We start from the raw sequence: 23,668 nt of genomic DNA, 5'->3' as shown, positions 1-23,668 counted from the left end.
AAAAAAAAAAAAAAAAATGATCAATGTACAATTATGCTTTATAGATGAAATTAATGTTTAAACAAAATTTGAATAAAATGCACTATAAAAACCGGGCCAAAGGAATGAAAAAGGGCAAAGCCAAAATGCGATATTATCCGCAACGATATTCATTTAAACATATGTCTCCCGAAACGCTAATTTTACTGCATACGCATGTACGTGCATTCCTATGGTTGTTTGTGTGAATGCTTGTAAAAATGAATTTGTAATTTGTATTTGCATGTTTCAGCGAAGAATTTATGTAAATTTTAAAAAGCTTAACGCTTTATTAATGAGGTGGAATGCAACTCTCTGCCTTTCTCTCTCTCTCTCTCTCTCTCTCTATCTTTCTCTCTCAAAAGGCATTAATGTGTTTGCCATCCTTGTGCAAACAAAGATTTGCTCATACTAGCAAATATAAAGGTGATTGCATACGAGAGGATATTTTCATCATTATCATCACCATGTTATTCGACAATATTCCATAGATCGGCCTAATTTATAATTATTCAATACAACTATTTGTACACATGGGCATAAATATGTGCGTATATGCTTACATGCCTGAATATTAAAAAAAGTAGTAAAATGTTAAATATGTTGTATCCCGTGTAATAAATATTATTAAATACGTTAAATATATCGGAAACACTACACATGCATTACAATGGGTCGGCCTTTCAAGAAAACCGAATGAAGAGCAAAAAATAAATAAAAACATAAAGCTGATAGCGACGAGACTTACACAATCCTTATCCAAAGCGTATAAGATAAAGGAAAATAGTTTTATATCCGATTTGCAGTGAATTGAAAAAAATCTCCACGTAAAGTATATCTTCAATGTCCAATGCATTTAGTCTATGAAACTCAGTTTCAATAAGAGAGCTGCATTCGTTTGAGTGCCCACCACTTGAGGGGCATATAATTTAGGGCGAAATAAATCATTTTTTGAAAGCATTTTTTAAATTTTTTTAAATTTCTATGTTCTGTAGATTATTGTGAGTTTCCAGCAAAAAATTTGTTGTTACCACGTTTACCATCATGACTAAATCTCAAGCGGATCAAGAAGGTGTAGCTTCTACTCGAGACAGCGATAACTAGAACACTAGAATTAGATAATTAGGAGAAAATTGTATCCGATTCATGACAATATTTATCACCTAATGCGGTTCGTCGTGACGTTCTTCAACGGATCGCATCTGAACAAATACTTCCGTTAACTGCAATAGATTGCCACGTATCGATGAAAACATCTTGAAATTCTTGGTTTGAGATTTGGAGATATATTGCAGGACTTTCGGCGTGCTGGACATGTTCACTTTTGATCTGACTTATTGGAAAGCTTTCCCTTGAAGAAGAATTGATCTTGTGAATTCGTCTTCCGCCTCTCTTTCCTTCCCCTTGACCAATTCTGGAGGTTTTACAATACAATACAGCAACTTAATCGCATTATTTATCGAGAGTGGAAAAAGAAATTCATTGTCTGAACGAAATGGGATATCTCATCAATGCATCCTTCCTCTCTAATTTTAATAAAACCTAAAGGTTTGTCTTATGTGGCATTAATCTGAACTGTGCCACCAATTTGCACAATTTGATTTATTCAGGGCATTTGATTCCACTTTTGCAAATCCAATTAAAAATGATTCGTTTTTATTTCATTCATATCATTAGCGGTTCACATTCGGTCCATTAGAATCTTAATTTCCTGTCATATTGAAATATTAAAATTCTCCGCACATTATATATAAGTTAACACTGTACAGCAAAACACTGACTGTTGATCAGTGCTACAGCATAATAAAAACGCTGAGTCAATGTCTGGATTGTTCGCGCGACAAATCCAGAGAGTCAGTACTTGTGTTAAATATCATTTTTGGATGAACTAGTTTTCAAGCAACGACGACAAGGAGATTTTTTGTTCTAATACCCTAATCCATATAACGAGGCGTGTTTCACTTCACTTTGTATTATGGCAATTGTTGAAGGCCGTGTATTGCTTAGCAACATTAGCAATCCTTGCAACGATTACGAAATGTGCAAATCTTGCAGTTGATATTCATAAAACATAATCATGATAAGTACGATGAAGTTTTTCATAAGGCTACTGTGAGGTGTTATCGCTTTAGCCGAAATCACATTCGAAAAATAGACGAAAATTTTTTCAAATTATTTTTTTGGTCACTTTGTCATTGTCACTTTTTAGATTGACAGGTAGTGTGTCATATAAGTGTCAAAAAGTGTCATCAAGCTTGTGCGACTATGAAGCTATCTGTTCGGAAAGCTCCCACAAACATTCCTTTTTAGCTAACATTTCACATATTTATGCATAGTTTTCTAGTTATTATAAGCAAGCCATTGATTCATTTTAGCTGCGTTTTCGAACTACCCGCGTAAAGTATTTTATTTAATCTGTCGAACTTAAAATCTTAAATTAAAAACTTTTCCATCCAAACAAATATTTTCTTTATCTGTCACATGATTTTTAAAAAATCATAAATCAATAATGATATCAAAATTCGACACTTCATATAAAGAGGTAAGCGTAGCCGGTTTTTCTACTTTACACTGATGCTGTAGGATCATCGAAAGATCGTATGTACAATTACACAAACAAAGAACCCAATCTTTTCATTTTGGCTTTCGAAAGTAGAGATGCTTGCAGCTTATGTTATATTATCTTCGTGACCTTCTAACGATTTCAATATCAATTTGCGCGTAATAACTTCCAATGTTTGTGCTAAATTGGAAGCCTACGTTTTAATTTTTGAGACCGAGAGTATTTTTACCACAGAAAGATACGTGCACGGAGAAAAAAAAGATAGACGAACACACGCCTAGAAATATATGATTTAATGCTAATCAAAAATCTATATACGCCTTATAAGGTATCTGGAAATTTCTTCCGATTGTTGCAAAAAATTTGAACAAACTGAATATAACTCAACCTTTCGGAGGTGGGTATAAGAATTACTTGCATATGTGAATATTTGAGATAAGCAAACATATATTCATACAGCGAAATGATTATAATTTCGGCAACTGTAGCGAAACGCAGGAATCGACTTTGCTGATTTTTGAAATTAACATATGAAATATGATAAGAAAAGCGATTAATCGTGAATAACGTTTAATTTCAGTTACGCAGAAATAGTTGTTATGACCATTATAACGAGCGAGATTCGTTCATATCTCTTTAACGCTCCATTTAAGGCGGTGGGTGTAGATATATTCACATATTATTTGCTGATTTTTAATGACTTAAAGCAGCGAGTTTATATTTTGGGATCGTCACAGTCGCAACGACATAGATAACAAACTCATTTCTTGATTGGTTCGAAATATGTGTTTAAAAAAGTGGATGTGATTTGTTCACAAGCACGCCCACAAAATAAAAAAAAAATAGAACGACCTTAAACCGACCGAACACCGAAAATCTTGCAGAAATTTTGTTATGTATTATAAGGAAACTAAAGCTAAGTATGCTTCCATTCAGTTTAAGATGTTTGTTCGCGGAAAGCAAGCATTCAAGATAGATGCTACATGCAACATATGTAGTGGAAAAGGCTGTTGACAAAAATGTATAAGGTATAAATAAATAATTGAGATAGACATTTCGTTCGAATATATCCATCAGAAAGGTAAATGTCAAAAAAAATATATACAATCAATGACCGTAAGTCTAGTAATGTCACATATAAAAAAGAAAAAAAAACAAAATTCAATGAGCGTAAAATGGTATATAAATGCTATCTCATTACCTATTTAGTCGTTAATTGTGAACGTATTTGCAAAGTACGAAAACAATTCGCAAACCAGATCACGCCCATATTTTTAAACACACATTTTCAGCCAATCAAGGAAGCTCTATACCAAAATCCATATGCCTATCTTTATTTGGGCGACTGTGATGGACGCTTCACGAAAATGACCCGCACGAGTTGAAGCGTTTTACGAAAAATAGTTAGTTATACACAAAACGTCGGTAAATCTAGTATTGTTTACGTTTTAATTATTGCCATCATTCGCATTGCTTTCTTTGTCAATAATTAGATTAGATTTCTGAATTCAAATCCGCCTGGGTTTGCTGAAATATAAAAAAAATTTCAAGTTCACCTTAAACTATTTGCGAATCCGTTGATATCGTAAAACGCTGTAGTAAATGAACTCAATCTGTTTCCCCAAATGATAGTCAATTTTCAAGCTTCATTGCGGACACTTCGCAAGTACCAGCAATGAAATGAAGACCACTTAAAAATGAGCCATCGAGCTTTCAAAATTGCTTGCAAAATTCAAATTTATTTATGAAAAAATTATAAGATAAATACGCAAAATATTCAAATTCATAGCGTAATCATAACAATGATGAGTAATCTCCTTAAATCTTCTATATTTATTTACATATATATGTATACCCATAATCTTGTTGCCCAATTTTATGGTTGTTTTAAATATCTTATCTGCCGCAAATGTTCCTCTCTAAGCTATCAAAGGATAAACTTTCCTAATCACTTTTTAATTAACTAACTATACTTTGTAAATATTTAAATAAATGTATATGTATATGAAAAATTAAATACATGACTGCCCTCAATGGTGGTGTTATAAAAACAAGAGAGAGAACATTGCTCTTATATTTTAATTGATGATAAGAAGAAATAAATACATATATATATATATATATATATATATATATATATTATTTTATGAGCGAGCATTAATGATATATAAAGCGATTTACGAGGATTTATTCAATATTTTCTATCAGTTTTTTCTCTATTTCGCTTTTGGTTTGTTATAATCTTCACATGCTTCCGAACGTTTCAGATGTACTTGTAAAACTGTTTGCAGCATTCTTGATAAAAATAACTTATTTAAAGCTATTTGAATGACTGAATGTATTCTAAATGTGTCTATGGGTATTTCCGTAAGATTATCATAATCAAACATAGCATCAATGCACGACAAAACGTTCTAACAGGCCTTTAAAACAAATTAGAAATCATCTTAGTTTATAAGTTAATAAATTCTATATGCACCGCCAGACAGGTTAGCTCATAGCAGGTTCAGTCATCACGTGCGGAATTCTCGATTAAATTAAGCCATATATCCCTTTGTGCCTTTTCGTGGCATAATTAATAATGTTTTCCTCATATGCCTTTGTCTCTAGAAACGAAAGAAATGGAAAAGAAAATTCTTTCAAGTTCGGTATTGAGAAGAGAGCCCTCTCCGCTTTTTTACATCGCTTTCCAAAATTGGGACGAATTCAAATTTTATCTATAACCATGTAAAACTGCACGGAGTTAATTATGTTCGCCCTAAGCTTGGAGTTCCCAAACAAACGCAGGAAAGCTTACACTTGCCATTGTTAATAATGATTTAATGCCATAAGTCAAATTTAAAAATCAACTTAAATACCTTAAGTTAAAGTGAAGTGTGCATTTTATAGGATTAAGAGATGCGAGTGGCCTCGTTGTATACGGAACACAACATATTTCCGAATAAATATCTTTACTGTTTTTTGGATTCGCAAACACTTCTCCCAGCGATGTGAGATTTTGAATCCCCGCCTATACTGAAAACCATCGAGCTTTTCAGAGAAAGAAAAGACAGGCCCTAATTTGATCAATCGGGCGCGTGAGTCAGTCGGCAACTTAAGCCGTAAGATTTTCGCATAATGATAGCTAATATGTGCATAGACGCGTTCCCTTTGATATATGTGCAACTTTTTTTGTTGTTGTTGTTGCTTAAATCTCTCAAATATTGCACTAATTAACTAATAGAAATGTGTCGACGTTCATTTCAAAAATGTGACGCCACAACTTGGCATCACACCAAACCCTCTTTGATATATTTAGTGGCGATTCTTTTCTTTCGGGCCATTATATTGGCTATACTCCTTCGTCTCAGCTAAAATAGTGATAGATAGAGTCTAGTGTGATCGATTATTGGTGCAAATAAACGCTGAATCGCTCGATTGAAACATATTCGCGACACTCCTTTTTGGTCAACTACGAGCATACGCGCTATTTATTCTGCGCAAATATTATTTATGTCGAAATTTTAAATCAGCAAACGAACGATATGCCTACGCTTTTCTGCTTTGTCGCGCACTTTTCATTGACAGTTGCCCAATACAATATTGCGAGTTTTGTTTACCATTTTTGTCGCGGTTCTCTTATTCTTGGCAACTCGTACAACGTAGTTTACACGCTGTAACGCAACATTTTCTTTTATTAAACGAACGGGCAAAGTCCTCCAAAGCAGAATCTGGTTCAATTGCGATTTTGGTTGGGTTGAGGTGGTCTTATAAAAGTCAAAATCTTGTATCGCATAACGACAACACGCTTTTTCAGGAATTCATTGGGAGTGTTCGCTGTTTTGAAAAGCAATTCCTCGACTGTTAAGTTGAGTACACATGGAACTACCCTCGTAACATCAAGTCATTTGACCTAAGGAAAGCTCAATGTTAGCGAAATGAGAAAAAGAAAATTTGACTTTTACTATAAGTTGACTTCTTTCAATTATGTCATCTGCAGTAATTAACCCAATAAACATATCTGGACCTGGACATGGAACTATAAAGAGACTAGAATTACCCATATTCGTATAGGAGAGAAAATGGTACGAGAAAAAAGCAAACAAAACAAATAAGTATAAAGTGTGGTGATTCCGCACAATCATAGTTTATTGGTAACGGTTTTTGTCGAGAGTATTAGCCAACATGAAATGCATTACATTCTAAGCCATGTGTTTAATATCGGTCTTACATATAGATACATGCATACATAATCGCGTTATATTAAGCATCACATATATATGTATATAAATATATAACATTTAAGCAAACAAGTAGATATGCTCGCCGAGGCAAACTGAAGCACCGCGAAACATATCGAAATACTGTAACATGCAGTAACCGTAAGGGTAAGGGTATATGAAGCGTATGCGGTAAAGGTTGAATGTAACGTATGTGTATGGATATCATCGAGCTTAACTATAACTAACACACTTAAGCACATGTATAAATACTGTCAATGGATTTTTACCTATTATTATTACTGATGTTGTTGCTATTTTTAGCGGCGGTTTATTGTTGTTGCGAAGTGCATTTGCAACGACAAAATGGCGAAAATCTGTTAGATCTAACACATTGTTATCCAGGGAAAATATATTAGGTATTTTCCTTTCCGGCTATACATACACAGAGATTATTGTGTTTGTATATTAAATACATATACATATATTCGTATCGTATATGTACGCAGATGGTAAACCTGCACTTGTGCCTATGCTTATGCATTAATATTTTATGGCATTTTTGCCGATGAATTTTCTACTCTAACAGCAGTAATCACAGTTGTTTTAACGCAATCAAACGTTAAGCTTGGGCATTAAAAAAAGAAGAAAAAAAAAAAAGGCAAAAACAAAAGCGAAAATAAAAACAAAAAAGGGAAAAGCGTTCAAATTAAATTTAAATTTCCGTTCATAGAATTACAGCAAAGTATTGTTGAAGTAAGCGTTTGTCAATATATCCGACCAAATATTAATTTAAGACTATATCAAAATTCTTTCTATACAGAATTTGTACTTTTAAGCATTATTGCATTGGCTCGAAAAGAATATTCATTATAAAACACATCGCAAAGGATATATGAAGCTTAACATAACAATTAATAACACATTTTATCTGAACCATTTTCATGTTTTCTTTCTTTATTCATTTTTTTTTTTTTTTATTCGTTTTATTTCTGGTGCTCTCACTATTATTGCAATAAGTACAAAACAGCAAAAATTCATAATAAATCCCATGCGCAGAATGCACATTAGCATTCATACACATTTGTAAATGAATGTAATTATGAAACCTTTCCAGCGCAATCCAGTGCCACACAAATGCAAGTATAAGAACATTACTCTGCATATAAAACAAAACGAATTGAAATGCTTTGTCTTCTGAAATATATGTTTACACACTAACAATGCAACAACATTTATAGATTTTTAATTTATTACCATTTGCCTACGCGTAGAACGCATCAAGCATGCACGCTATATATATATATATATATATATATATGTGTGTGTGTGTGTGTTTTATGAATGAAAAGTTTTGTTTTGTTTTGTTTTGTTTTGTTTTTTTTTTTTTTTTTTTTTGTTTTCATATATCCATCTACAAATGTGGAGTTTTTATTTATTTATTTACTTTTTTTCTGTTGTTTATTTCTGTGGTCGATGTTTAATGAATCCCCCGCTAGCGACGATACTGTGTAATAACGCACATTGATCGGGATTTGCGTTTTCGAACCAATATTATCGTCAGCGTTCAGCTACCATTTAAAGTGCGGCATATACCCCTATACATATAGAACGTATTTAAAAGATATTAAGTGACACCAATTTACGTGATTGCATTTACAAACTTCCTTACACACGGATACAACAAATGATTTATTTGATTTTTCTTTTCTTTACATATTCTCTTGCAGAAATACTCTAGCAAGTGTATTTGCAATGCATCCGATATCCTAGCAGCAATTAAAGACAACGATTTACTACGTGAAACACTGCGCGGTCCGCCAGGCTTGCCGGGCAAGGAGGGAAAAACTGGTGCTCCTGGACGTACGGTAAGTGCTTCTCATTTTCTAATGCTTAAGCAGATTATAACTGATTTTCTGATTGTATTGTCATCCAAAGAAGATGTCAACGGTTTGATTAACCGGTGAAAATAGTTTTCCAAAGCATAACGATACGAAATAGATTAGCGTATACACTGTCTACTTATCTTTCAATTTTTCCTACTAGACTACGTTACAATAAAGAATTGCCATTGGGCTGGCCTGCTTAAAACTGGTCCATGGCTTATTATTATGCTTATTATTATTATTATTATGAACTAATTATGTATCTTGACTTATTTCACATAAAGAGTTCTCTTCCATTTTGATTTAGCGCTCCTAGCGTATAACTGAAACATATCGTAAATCATGACGTTTTTCAAAATAGGTGTAACGAATGAAAGAATCTGTTCACATTTCGCCAATTATACAAAAAAAACACAAAAAAGAATATTTCGCTATAGTTCTTTACTTTACATCCTAATGTTGCTCATACGCCGCGATATTTGCATACGTTTAGTGCAATTTATCATGCAATGCAATGAAAGTTTACTAATATGTTACTTATACGCCCCGCAATATATATATTGCAGTTATCTTAAAAAAGAATAACTAAATAATCAAGCTTAACTAACAGATGTATACGGCTTGGCGAGCACTACTTTTCACCTATAGCTTATCTATTACTCTATTTGTCAAATGGCGTAAACCGTGTAATTGGTAATATGAACAAAGAGATGGTCGATCGAACGATCAATGACAATGAGCGAAGAGATTATTTACCAATCTGGAGCATATAGGTTAGGCTCAAAGAGATGTCAAGCGTAATAATGACGAAATAGAACTACGTACGTAGCAGTCAGCTTTAGTACACGTGGCTATGTATTAGATAGCAATGTAGATTGACCTCCTGAAGACTGAAGGAGTTTTTGACTGCTGTACAATATAAACATTTTGCAGATGATATAATTGATGGAGATGGTTGTACAAAAGCGTTACAAAAATCAAATTATCTATGAACTCGCCTCCCTAATCTAAAAAAACACTGTATAAATGCCAACATAGCAGTCGCCATGAACTATGCGTGGGTCTGCATTTGATGCTTATGCATACGTTTGCAAACAGCGAGATTTTCAATCAATCATGGACAATGCGCTTAGATGGCAACGCATCTAAGCGCTTCTCTGCAGGGAGTTCTACTTATGATAGAAGAAAAAAGATAAAATGTTGGCAAATATTTAGGATGAAGGAAAATCTTTTCGAAGCTTTGATTAATTCATGCGTTTGTATTAAAATGCGTTTAAATAAATAATTTATCTTACTATATTTGAAATGTTCAAAAATTCTTTCTAAAACTGACTTACATCATCATACTTATATATGCTATATACATATAACAATTCCCTTAAGGATAATGTCATAAATTAATTATTTAATAAAAAATAAATAAAATCGCAATTAATAATTAGCAACAAATATGAAATCAATCGCCATTAATAAGATTTTATATGCACGCACATACATGAATATATATAATAAATATTAATGCGTATAGGTGTAAAGATGATATATATATGCTTTTTTTGTAAATCTATATCTAAGTGACTGTTGATTTAGACAAGAAAAAATAAAGCATATTACAATTTATGGGTCTACGCAAATATGTCGTACTAGTGCGCCATCAGCTATAATCTTGCCAACACCATCGCCTTCATCATTACTAGCACGACCAAAGTGTCTTCTGTAACACATTTGCTTAAACTGTTCGTTAGTGTGTTTCTCTGTAATCTCTATACCCCTAGGTATAATAAAATACTAAATGATACCTATTGTATCATATACGCATATACAAACGTGCACAATAATTCTGTGATACAGGTATACACAAGCAATGTTCGAAGCAAAGCAAGATTTAGCTATAGAAGGAAATTGTAGAAGGAAAGTAGAGAAGGGGAAAATTATATGAAAAAACATATATTCGTCATACACTGAATTTACTTACATGCATCATGTGAATGTCGGGAGTCGTTGCTGTTCCACGACATTGCTTAAGTTACGTTGCTGTATGCTTCAGTCATGAATTTGATATCATCGAATTTAATTTATTATGGTATGCAGTAAGAGGAATATCTCAAACCGATTCCGATACGTGCTCTGGATAATATAATTACAGCCTGAATTGCCTGCCCTCTTGCCAACAAACAATACAATATTTGAAAAGAAATTGTTTTACTATAAATGTAAAATTGTTGTTTTATTTCTTTCATATGTTTGCCATTACCAACAAGAACAGCAGTGCACTTGTTTTGTCACTCGATCTATAATCTCACTGATGCCCATCGGAGCTTACACATAAAATATAGGCAGTCTTAGGTAATGTTAGCCTGTAACCTATTGACTATCCCTTGGCCCTATCCGTTGGCCCTTTAATGGGGTTCCTAAAGTTATTTACATTTCATATAAAATGATATAAAATGGATTAGCAATACTCACACACAAGTGTTTTTTTTTTTTTTTTTTTTGAGAAAATGCAAAATAACCAAAGAAAAAGATTGAATTGTTAGATAACAATAGAAACTTAAAATATTTTAATTTATATGATCGCCGTAGCGATTTAAAAGTCAAGTACGTAAACAATGATCGGAAAGCGTCATACAATGGGCGAACTTAAAATTCTATTTTCAAATCTAGCGCGTGCTTAATATATATTTCTTATGGGATCATCGATGCGTATTGTCGTGCATTGCGTACAATATAGCAAAGGTAGCATGTCTTCCGATGTTGGGTAGAATTAAGTGACCGAATATGTCTTTCCTGTTGGCAATACGTAAAAATATATTTGTGATACTCTTACGTATCTAACGATACATATCTTAAAATCTTGAGTTTCCATTATTATGATGACATGACATACGTAATTGTATGCGGGCATTCAGACCGTAAAAACATTTCATCCTGATTGTACCTCAAAAACAATTTGTTAAAAAAAATTTTTTTTTTGTTTTTTTTTTCCTAATATTTTGCGCACAAACTCATAAACACATGCACATACTCAGACACACATTCCATACCACTCAACTCAACTGCAGTAGTTTCTGTGTTTTTATGTACGTTTGCATATCATTCTGCTTGAGTGACTAACATTCTTTAGAGATTTTAGTAAATGTATGTAAAACTCAATGTGTTTAGACCTAAGTGTATCAGTGAAACGAGACCAAACAAGTCTCCACGCATAAATAAAGATTTATATACAAATGTAAATACGTACGTACTGGTCTCTTGCAAATGTATTCCTATATATATATATATATGTCCCTGCCTAACAACTATATGCTGAAAATGCTTATGAGTTTATATCCATCAACGTGGTGTGGGGGGGGGGTACATAAGATTTATCAAGCGTTTGTAACGCGCAGAAACATCCACATGACGCTTGTGAAAGCCTGCATATTCGTGATCAGCGTACATACCGACATCGATTTACCTCCACCTGTTCCTGTTTCCTCTATTTATAGCATTTCGGGTAAAGTAAACTTGGTCTGAGGACATTCTTTTCACTTTCCTCAGCCGAAATTGGATAGTCGGCAACACCGCTCCAGCGGAATGTCTACAATTACCAGGAAAGTGTATTATGTCATCTTTCTCCGGTTCCTAAGCTGTATAAAACTTTAAAATTTATCTTAATAAGATCTTCGTGTTCATTTCCGAAATTGGGACAATAGCACTAAACAATTCTCCCTTAACTCTCGAAAATTGAAGCATAGATAGAATAAAGCATGCAAGCCCGGTCTTTAGTTTACACTATTACCTCAAAAATGTTATCTGATTGAATAAAAATATGCTGTAAACTATATATGACAGGACGTACATTATATATATATATATATATGTTCGCAATCAAGTATCGGGCCCAAGAACGAAGTGAGTATGAAAAAGTTCGACTCAATCTAAATATAATTTCTATATTATTTTTCTTAATTTCTCTCGCCCTTTCTCTCTCTCTCTCTCTCTCTCTCTCTCTCTCTCTGACTGTCTATATCTCTCTCTTTGTTTCGAACTATCTATCATTCTCTCTGCTTTATTTATGTGCGCACATTTATGCATAAATATATGTCTGTACGTCACATCCTATTGCATAAAATAATCAACTCTTAAAGATAGAAGATTATTTGTGTCATATTGTGACAGAATATGAGAGAGATATGTGGGAAAATGTAAATGTCTGCTTGTGTAAGTATGCGTAAATATTTCTTTAATAGCATATAATCAAAGCCTGTCATACATTCATAAATATAAATGAATTTTTAATAACTACAGATAAATGTCCATGCGCTTCTGTCCATATCTTAACAAGTGTATTGAAATGAAATTTCGAGAATTTTTCATAGAATCTTTGTACATTGTTTTTTGTTTAAGATCCATCGCCAAAGAATTAAGATATTCTAAATATATCTGACCGTTTGAATAACAGCCAGAAAGCCCGTGTCGGGCAAACACACCCAACATAGATGCATGACTATGAATTTCGATATGCAAATCATTGCGATACATTTGCATATTAGATTTTTGCTCAAACTATTTTCCGACACGCCCCAAAAAAAAAAACAAAAACAAAATCCAATAAAAGCAATTTTTTAGTGCCAAAAAAAAAAAAAAAAAAATAGCAAATAAAAATATGATCTATTCGAGCACCAGACGGGCCCACACTCAGAAAAGGGTTTTGTGAGTTCCTCCGCTTCTTTCCCCTACCTTCTTGTTCTGCCTATATTTGGTTTTCCCTTTTCGTTTTTCGTATTTTATAGATGTTTTGTACATTTTATATGTTATTACTCTACTAAATGGCCAACACAAGTAAAACTTTACGAGATTTCATTTTAAATAAGAACATGAAGTTATATGTATGTACGTACGCGCGTCTCCCGAAATATATTTAGGAGAAACTTTGGAAAATTAATTAAAAATATTTTAATAATATTTATAAGACATAGAACTGACAACCTCGATGGTATCTCTCTATAATATCTTGTATGTAGTCAAGCTTAAACGCATGCAGAAGAATTTAAAACATTTGCTAATGCAAAATAGCAAAAATAGTTTTTTGGCAAAAATTTCCCAAAAATATATGCCATATATACTCGATGATTATATATGTATGTACCCCAACTGGCTGCATATGCGTACCTATAACTTAGGCTTTAAAAGGTGACGAGTAAGCGAATAAAATGCCAACCTATGGTTGATTCTATCGGATTTGATGGAAATTCGAAACTACTTAATGTTAATCACTAGCCATCGCACAAAATATTTCCCATAATAAATTACAAACATATTCCGGAATCGTTAAAAGGGGATTATTTTAAAAACTTCTCGAAATAGTACGTTTTCGAAAAAAAATCCCAAGAAATGCTTATATCCTCGAAAAGTGCGTTTCAAAAAGACATAACCTGCATAAAATGCGTGGTCTCGCAAAAATCAGTGACTTTACGATGACATTGATGACAAATGAAAACCAAGAGCTTTTCTTTAAATGCGTGTGCAATACGTTCCCTAATTAATTGCTGCAAGTGCAGGTTTAAGATCATGGTTGAAGAATTAAAAAGCATCGTTTTATATGATGAACCCGAGCACATATAAAAGCAACACTATCAAAAGCCAAGACAAATAATCAAGCCGCTCCTGCATCCACGACGAAAGATAATTTGACCACCACTGCAAACGATTTTAACTGACGTTTTTCGGCCCAAATCTGTTGTGACAGATTCGAGAAAAACTTACTTTCTGCAGCATATTCTCTTGGCTTTATTTGATGATTCATTTAAAACAATACGTTTTTATTTTTATCTATTTTTTTTCTTATGTTTGAAAAATTTATATTTTTTTAACGACGAGTCCTGCACCTCCCTTAACTTGTTCGTTTCATTTTGGTGCTGGTAACAACACATTTATGGTCTTCGAGTTTATAAAAATGAAAAGTTAAAAAAAAAAACACCTAATACGGGGTAAATTGCCAAGGCCATCAAGTAGCTAGCTTTTCTTATAATAGCTGTTCAGAAGAATTGCACTCGAATTTGATTTTACCTATAGGAGGTAGGAGGATACTTCTGAACGTATCATCTTATAAGCGATGCAGAACTTGAGAAACTGCGTTTAAAACTCATGACTTAAACTCGAAAAACGACGTCCACGATGCGAGACTGCTATCTGTTCGATAATTTTAGCAGAAAGAAAGTCCTCTTCATGAAGACTGTTTTCGTATTATACAAAGAATTCTGGGGAATCACACAAGTTTTTAGCAATGACTTTTGTTTTTCGATAAAAATACAAACGATTTGAAAGGGAATATGAAACCGGAATTATCCTCGAGACTTAATACATTTCCGTAAATACTTCGGTTGCGGTTAAAGTCAAGGTTGACTAAATTTATTAACTCGATTAGATACGGTCTTGATGGAGGTCATATGAACTCTCACATTAAATTGATGCTTTCGAAATTTTTAACGTACTATTCCTATGATATGCTTTACCTATTTTCACGAACTTTGCTCGTGTCATTCGAGGTAAGTGTATTTTGGATTATAAGTCCGATAAATATTTATGCCAAGCTTAAGATCAATATCTTCGATATGTTTTCAATATAACGCATCAATTATTTTATTAATCTGTTTTATTAGAGCTCTACTTACTTGACTCTGAAACATGAGCTAGATCACCAATATTATAACACAAAATAAATAGCACAAGCGTGAATTTTTGAATTTTCACGACTTGTGTTGAACCTTTTAACCACTTTAGCAGCACTTTCAACAGCAAACATTAAATGGATTGATGGAGACGACAAATGTAGTTAAATCCGCAAGGCACTTAAAATTTATTGAACGGCGTAGAAGACAGTAGTATATCCAAGTGTTATAAAACGAATAAATCAAAGTCCTGTGTGTGTCAATTTTCTGGTCACATTAACCAGTAGTATGCGGCAGAAGGATTGTATAGCTTTAAGCAAAGCAGCGTAAGCTATTTAATAATTGATTTGTTTACAAAGAAAAAAAAAAAAAAAACAAAGAAAAACAATAAGCCAGAACAACAACAACAAACAAATTACCTTCGACTATATATGATAAAATGTTTTCTACAGAAATTTTAGCCCTTTCTCAGCTGCAGCAGTATTCAAGTTTCGGTGAAAATTTTACATGACTAACTGACTGTTCTTCTTAACAGAAACTCCTCCCAGCGGCTTAAAAATTTCAGCTAACTTGAGCTTTTTTATATCGCTTCATCTGACATCTTATCTCTTCATTATGAAGCCAAACAAACGGTATGCAAATCTATGAAAATCAAATTTACTTATGTTAAAAATTACAAAAAAACAATAATTCATATATATATATATATGTGTATATACATGTAAAATATTTTGAAAAATTTTGATACAAACAAATTTTGAGTGAGAGCTCAAATCTTCCTTAGCTAGGATTGCTTTTCTATTTGATTTCGAGCTATAAGCAAACTTGTATTAAATACGTTTCGAATATTGGATCAAAACAAAATATATGCACTATATATTAAATTTCTGAAGACTGAAATTTTAAAGATTTCAAAACTTTGGACCAGAGGTACAGGGAAGGACGGCGCTATCCAGATTTCAAATGTCTAACGCGGCCTTCTCGATAAATGCGAAACGAAATGTTAACATATATAGCTCATGCTTCGTTGTGTGGGATAAATATGAAATTTAAAGTAAAAATTTCTAGGTTCTGAATATATATTTAACCACGGAAAGTTAAGTTGAGAAAAACAGAAAAGGATAACTAAATGAACCATTAACCAAACACATGTATATTTTGAACGTAAATGATGAATATTTAAAGTGCGGGTTTTTCACCTTAAATTAAACTAAGGTTTCACTAACTGACTTAATTTCAAATTGTTTCATTTAATTTACAAAACAAAGGCAAAAAAAAAAAAAAAAAAAACAAACATACACTTGGCAAAATTTATACGCAATTACTGTCCCTTCAAAGCTTTTATTATTTAATAAATTTTCTTTTCTCTTTTGTTTTATTTCTTCTGAAAATTACGAATTAACGTTTTAAGCATTTTATGGAACGAAGTCTTATGCAATACATCAAACGTAAAATGGTTGGTTTAAGTTGAAATTAAATCATAATCTTTCTGTCTTTATGCTTCTTCAGAAAATTTTACTCGTAAATCAAGTGAAATTATTTTAAGTAAAATATTCTGTTAGTTAAATCATTCGTAAGCACCACACAGCTTTAAAATCCTAAACTGCTTACGTATATTGTAAATCATTCTATGCATATTGGAGAAGGCGAACTTTAAGGAAAATCTGTAACTTTTAGACAAAAGTAGAAGATATATATTAAAATAATTATGTTGCTTTATTTATCTTCTTCTTTTTTTTTTGTTGTTATTGTTATTTTAAATTCTTTTGGCTTCATCTGTTTAAGAAAATATCATTAAAATATAGACAAATAAAATATTTATGATATCATCATGTATTTCCTTCGCTTTTAACCCTATTGCGCACGGCAAGTGTGTTGTGACAATAAATGTTGGACGCCGATGACGATGACGATGACGATGACGACGCCAACGACCTTAACAACGACCATAATAACGAAATGGTTAGGTGGTGATGAAATATGGCGGTATGCCGGAAATTCCGTTATGGCCACGCTAATCCTTTTTTACTCAAAGCAATTAATTTAATCTCTCAGAAAACTGTGACTATACGGTAGGAACACGCAAACATAACGTGATTATTTGTTGTTACATGTTTTATGTAATAAATTTACAGTAACCACAAAACAAAACGCAAAAATGAATAAAGCAAAAATGTGTAAAATCCGCTTAAATGCTTTGCAATCAAAGGAGTGTCAATGTAGTGTGAACTTTATAATCTTACTCCATATGCTAGAATGAATTAAAGACGAAAATATAAAAAAAAAAAAAAAAAAAAAAAAAAAAAAAAAAAAAATGCTATTTTATTAAAAAAAAATAAAAAAAAAAAAAAAAAAAAAAAAAGAAGAAAAGAAAAGGAAATTAATTCGTTTGCTTTGCCCTAAAGACGCTATAAAAGATTTACCTAACATAGTTGAACACACCTTTATTTAGATTTTCCAATTGCGCACATTCAATAGATTTTCTTGATATTCTAAGCATTTCTTTGTTTTTATTTTATAGGGTGCTACTGGGGTCCAAGGTGAACGCGGTGCCCCCGGTTCTAAAGGCGACCGCGGCGATAGGGGCGATCCTGGACCTCGTGGTCCCGAAGGTCTCCAGGGTCAAAAAGGTGAACCAGGTGTTGACGGTTTACCCGGTGTGGTTGGCCCGCCTGGTCCACCTGGTCCACCTGGTTTACCTGAAAGCTATGATGTAAGTATTATTGCACCTTTATTATCTAACCTTTAAAACATCTTATCAAAGTTATATAATTAAATTCTTTTTCTCCGTTCTTATAATACAATGAATGCATCTTTTCGGAATACATCGAAATATTAAATCTAAATTTAAATTTAATTAAAATTTTATTTGTTTATTTATTGATTTTTTTTTTTTTTTTTTTTTTTTTTAATTAATTAAACGTTCGATTATAAACAATAAATATTGAAACTAAATTTAAATGAAATTTATTTATATATATATTTTTTTTCAATTGACATATACTTCGATTGGAATATGGTTGGTTGGTTCGGACTACAGAGTAAAAATTCTATTTGTAATAAAGCAGCTTTAAGGTACATTAAATAATGATAAGAACTGCTAGACTAAGACTAATCGCACATTCGCTATAGCACGCCAACGAAGCAGCAGTCAGCCATTTTCGTTATATATTTACATTCGGGCGAACTACGTATCATTTTCTTGCTTTTCCATACAATCGCAATCGCATCAGCTTCAAGGTGACTTAAATAATTTGGTTGCATAATGCTCTTTCCATCGTCTGACACTAGATCTTTATTAAAGCTTTCTTTCTCAAAAAGAAAGTCATTTATCACTCAGTATATCATTGATTCGCACAAGTTGGGGGTCGTCGATTCGTTCACAGATTTAGGCGTTCTATTTGACCATAGAGTACGTTTTAGCTTGCCTGTTGAGCTCTCGTTAAGCAAAGCTAGGTCCGCGCTTGGCTTTATAAAGGGGTGGTCCAAAGGTTGTGCATGTGTTTGTTTAAACCTATACTTGAGTATGCCTCTGTTGTGTAATCGCCTTCATATAGGTGCTATGTAGATTCAATTGAATTTGTTCAAAAGCAAATCTTGCTGTTTACTCTTAAGAATTTGGGCTGCGACCCGATTGTCTCTCTTCCCCCCTATGAAAATATATTGCTTCTATCATTCTTATCGTCACTTGAGAAGCGTAGATTTGTTCTTGGGATTTCCTTCTTAATCAATGTTACTATTGACTTGTCCGCATTACTTGGTGAGATAAGCTTTAAGGTCGTTAACAGCTTCTCTAGGCACTTTATCTTCATTACAATTTTGAGCTGCTTAACCCGCTCAGATTTTTTCGTGGAAACCTAAATGACGTCTATCACTTATTCTCATTATCGGACTCTTTAAAGTCTATTAAAGCAACCTTGCTTAATAGGCGCAATTTACCTATGTCGTAGTTGAACTAACGTTTCATTCTTAATATTTCATCTTTTTTATTTAAAATAGTATTGTGTTGTTAACGTGTCGGTTGCCAAGCTTATGCATGTTTGCGATGGCTTAGGGGTTCATTTGCAACCTGGATCTGTTCTTGTTGCGAGTGTGCTTCTCTGCTAGCTGTGTACATGCTTTTTTCCCCTCTCTCTCTCGCTCTCATTTTATTTATTTATACATGAATTATTATTTTTAACTTTTTAATTTATTTTAAACTTACTTTATTTTTTCTTCTTCTTCTTCTTTTTTATTGTCTACTCATTTTAAAACAATTAATATAAGATTTTCTATTAAGATGCACTGAATTCGACTGTAATTTTCTTTAGTTGAATTTCATGTATAAATGTATGTATAATAAGCATAAATAAAAAATAATTAAACGCTGAATTAGAATATTTTAGAAAAGATCATTGATCAGAAACACATCATACTGCAAAGTAAACAATTTTTTTTGCAACAGTTTTAAGCTTAAATTATCAACAAGCAAACATAAGTTTATATGACTATGTATATAGTATATATATATATATATAGTTATTAAGGTCTTTCACAATGGGATTCGAGAATTTGTGGCTATCTACTCGGTAGTCGCTGATCGTATTCCGTTGGCTATGCGTTAGCGGAAGCTTTACATTTTTTCAAATCTAGATGATCCCATAAGCACGTTACTTACTACGTATTATTCTTATTTACTTTAACTTTGGGAAAGAGTGAAAAATATCAAAACGTTTTCATAAAATTATTTTGTTACGATTTTCGCCCGAAATTAACTTAACATTAGTACTATATTCTAAGTTGGTACGCTTCGATCTTTCATAATCAAGATCCATTAAGAAGTTCGCGTACATCGTTGCTTTCATAAATTCAATGCCAGCTGCACTTTGTTACATAATAGAATAAATGGGAACGATTTCGTTTAAAAGCCGTTATTGTACTAACGTCTTATAATGCAACTGTGTGCCAGCGATGTGAGCAGTTTTATTGCATTTGAAGACATTCTAGCGGGAGCAAGTAGTAGACTTTTAATTATAGGCAATCCGTGACGTATTAAGTTATTGTAGACTAAAGTTAAGAACACACACATTGGAATGCATTTAATTGATCTGTCACTTTTATTATCAGGGCTCTGGCACACTTAGATTTGGTCAGCTCGGTCAAATTGAGGGGTTCTGTAAGACCCTCTCATTGAACTTTTATAAGCACTGTTACAGCGTGCCTAAATTAACCTTGCCAATCGCAATCCACATCGGTAGATGTATATTCGGGAACATATTTAAAAGAAAAAAAAAAAAAAAAAATATGTATTACAAAGTTTCAAACATAAATTTAAACAATTAAATTAATTTTAAGAATTAAAACATAAATAGTTTTGCTAATTCTTGGCGAATAATAATAAAAACACATAAGTTAATGAAGCTATGAAGTTCCCTTTTTATTTGGATGAATAAATTATCAATAAATAATTCTCTCATCTTGGTAATTATAGTTTTTTCATTACTTTTAAGTTTGTAAATAAAAAAGAAAAAAAACAATTGTTTTAATAAAAATAATTAATTAAAATTATTAGATAGCACTCTACGATGACCCAGCGTGCACGAGATAGCACCCCTGTGATTGAACACATTTTTTTTTTTGTTTTTTTTTTTTTTCTTATTTAAACAATATTCAGTTGGGATTTGCTTCTCTAAGTGGGATGACAATCCATTTGTTAGAGGAATTTGAGAATAAAGATTTATCGCATCTTGAAAGAGATATAATCCCAATCCTGTATTCACGAATTTAAAGATAATAAAATGTTCAAATTGATGCCTTACGGTCTGGATTAAGACACAATTGACGTAATTAAAGTCGCATGGGTAGATAAATTATATTTCTATCGTTCATTGTGAAAAAGGGCGCAGTGAGCTTAAATATCTCGCTTTATACAAACTTTATTTAGCACAATGCTGGAATGCGCTGGAATTATACGCAAAGGTGCCTAGGTAAGCCAGTTTAATGCCGAAACTGCATCGTGCCCGAATGCGTTCTTCATATTGAGAAGAATAGCACTGCTGCTTACCCTAATAAATTGTCCTATTGTAAATTGTGCAGACAGCAATCGAAACCACATCTCTATAGAAAGCGCATGTCCAAATCGTATTCTTTACCCACAACGAAAACGTATATTGAATAACAGGAAACTCAGCTCAATTAGCAAGATCCCAGAATTAATGTTCTTCCCATCGGTTCCATGTCGAACAAAATGCATCGATATATTCAAATCTGCATCATAAAGCTAATCTGCTAAAATCTGTTAGCAATAAATCGGCCCATGTTAATACTTCAGATAATATGCAACATAGACAATCATTCGCCTCAGTTGTTAAGGCGAATCTTGATTTTTTCAAAAACAATGAAATCACTCAGTCAGTCAGCTTTTGACGTTGTTGAAAAATTTTAAAATATATATATGAGTAAACGTGAGCACGTTACAGCTATTAAACAATTTCATTTCTAAGACTTGGGTAAAATACTCCGACATATTGCGTAATTCGAACTACACTTGTATAAGAGATTACGAAACGAATGATAAGTTAAAACTGATGTAATTGAAAACATCGCAACGCCAATGGGAAATCCACACAATTTATTAGTAGCTATTCGCCTGATGGATCTTGGTCAGATGATGTTAAGAGCAAATTTAATAGGCACTTACACAGACTAACGGGTCAATGCTGCGATTTTATTCTCTGTGATGCTTTAGACACTAAATATGGGCATTGATGCTGCGCAAGAGCAAATTCTTCGAGTAATATTTTAAATGGTTTTACGCTATTCTTTCCGTTAATTATTTCACATACTAACTACTGGATACACATTCCGTCTGTTCGAAAATCTAGGTTTTTTTTTTTTTCGTTTTTACGTTTAGTCTTGACGAATACAACGTAATTTACTTCGGATGTGCAAGCTTTAAATGAATTTCATTCCGCTCGTTTACCCGTCAAATTTTGTCTGAGTTTCCACGAACTCATCAAAGAAAAGTTTACAGTGTTCTATAACAGGGATAATTGGAGAAATTATCGACATTTTTCTATTAATACCTTTTAATAGACAACAAAGTTAGCTTAATTCTATATCCGCAATAGAGGGCGAAGACAACTGTACAAATTTATTTACTGTTCGACGCTCAGTTGCACAAAAAGTTTCCGAAGACTAATTTTCGCGAGCTTCTCTCTCTCTCTCTCTCTCTCTCTCTCTCGTATACTGAATAAAATTAAAATCAAAAGTGCTTACAGAAGACAATGGAAAAGTGAACACTTTTGTGTAAATAAAAGTCACTAAGGGGCGAAGTTCTTACGTTCAGAAACGGATAATGAAATTGTGTTTTAGATAAAGGAAGCAAAAATGCAATGTTCTTATGCCTCTTATGTGTTGCGTTAATATATTTCCCTTATACAATAGTAAAACACAAGGCGTTGCAGAAAAACGTGTTTCTAGAAAATCCCTTGTAAATCCCTTGTAACTTACGCCCTCTAGTAAAAATAGTATATAGTTACGGTAACGAAACTGGACTTAGTTTTATAAGTGACGACCTCGTTAAATGTTTAAGGCGTGAAACACATGAAGGAAAGTTTTCAGCTGTAAATGCCGTAACTATAGATAAAATATCCCCACAACATTAGTCCCAATGAAGAAATCCGACTTTTCACTTACACAATCAGCTCGTCAAACTTCGGTTAGAGTTACTCCCAAATGATGTCAACAACTATCGATCGAAAAATACTACCATGATAATGCTTGTCACCAAGCCGGTATGTTAAAGGCAAATTTGAGTATAAGCAATCGTCTGACTTGGACCACTTTGACGTGGAAAAGGCTTTTGATTCTATGTTGAATAATCCCATTTAATTGACGAAAAGGAGCATTGCCAACGAACAGTACCAACCAGCTCGAGAGAAATCGAGATGCATGCACAACCGCCTCAAAAAGGTTTCTCGCTCGCAAATTTTTATTAGTAATTCGCAGACAAAAATTCGATTCAATGTTTCTCTGTTTTCTTTTCAATTAGTGGCTTGGTGGCGGTTAACTATAGATATCCTGTGTAATAATTGAAAAGCTTAAATTTAATTAATCCTTTCACGTTCACTGAGACAGATAACTAAAATAACGGAGAGTTGGTGTTAAATTAAATTTTCTGAATGTTGTGATCACAAGCGACGGCAGCAAATACTTATTTCTAGGTTGGGGAGTGCTGCACTTCTCCATTTTAAATTTTGGCAACCGCCATTAGTAATGAATTGAATTTGTTCGCACATTCTCGATAGAATTTATATAACGAAACCTATAAAATAACGCAAAAAGCGAAGAGATATGCAGTTAGTTACC

General features: G+C 32.9%; 1 protein-coding gene across 1 annotated transcript in view; it reads left to right on the top strand.

Annotated features, from left to right (window-relative positions):
- The window catches only part of LOC119644979 (collagen alpha-1(XV) chain), a 448,380-nt gene that overhangs the window by 271,224 nt on the left and 153,488 nt on the right, over positions 1 to 23,668 (top strand). The window contains exons 10-12 of the mRNA XM_038044722.1: positions 8,511 to 8,648; positions 16,731 to 16,775; positions 17,841 to 18,032. Of these exons, the coding sequence (XP_037900650.1) occupies positions 8,511 to 8,648; positions 16,731 to 16,775; positions 17,841 to 18,032 (375 nt within the window). The remainder of the gene's footprint in view (positions 1 to 8,510; positions 8,649 to 16,730; positions 16,776 to 17,840; positions 18,033 to 23,668) is intronic.

This window comes from Glossina fuscipes, unplaced genomic scaffold (assembly GCF_014805625.2).
Source record: "Glossina fuscipes isolate IAEA_lab_2018 unplaced genomic scaffold, Yale_Gfus_2 1, whole genome shotgun sequence".
Classification (NCBI taxonomy): domain Eukaryota; kingdom Metazoa; phylum Arthropoda; class Insecta; order Diptera; family Glossinidae; genus Glossina; species Glossina fuscipes.
The sequence above is the reverse complement of the archived record's forward strand: the minus strand, read 5'-3'. Positions and strand labels throughout refer to the sequence as shown.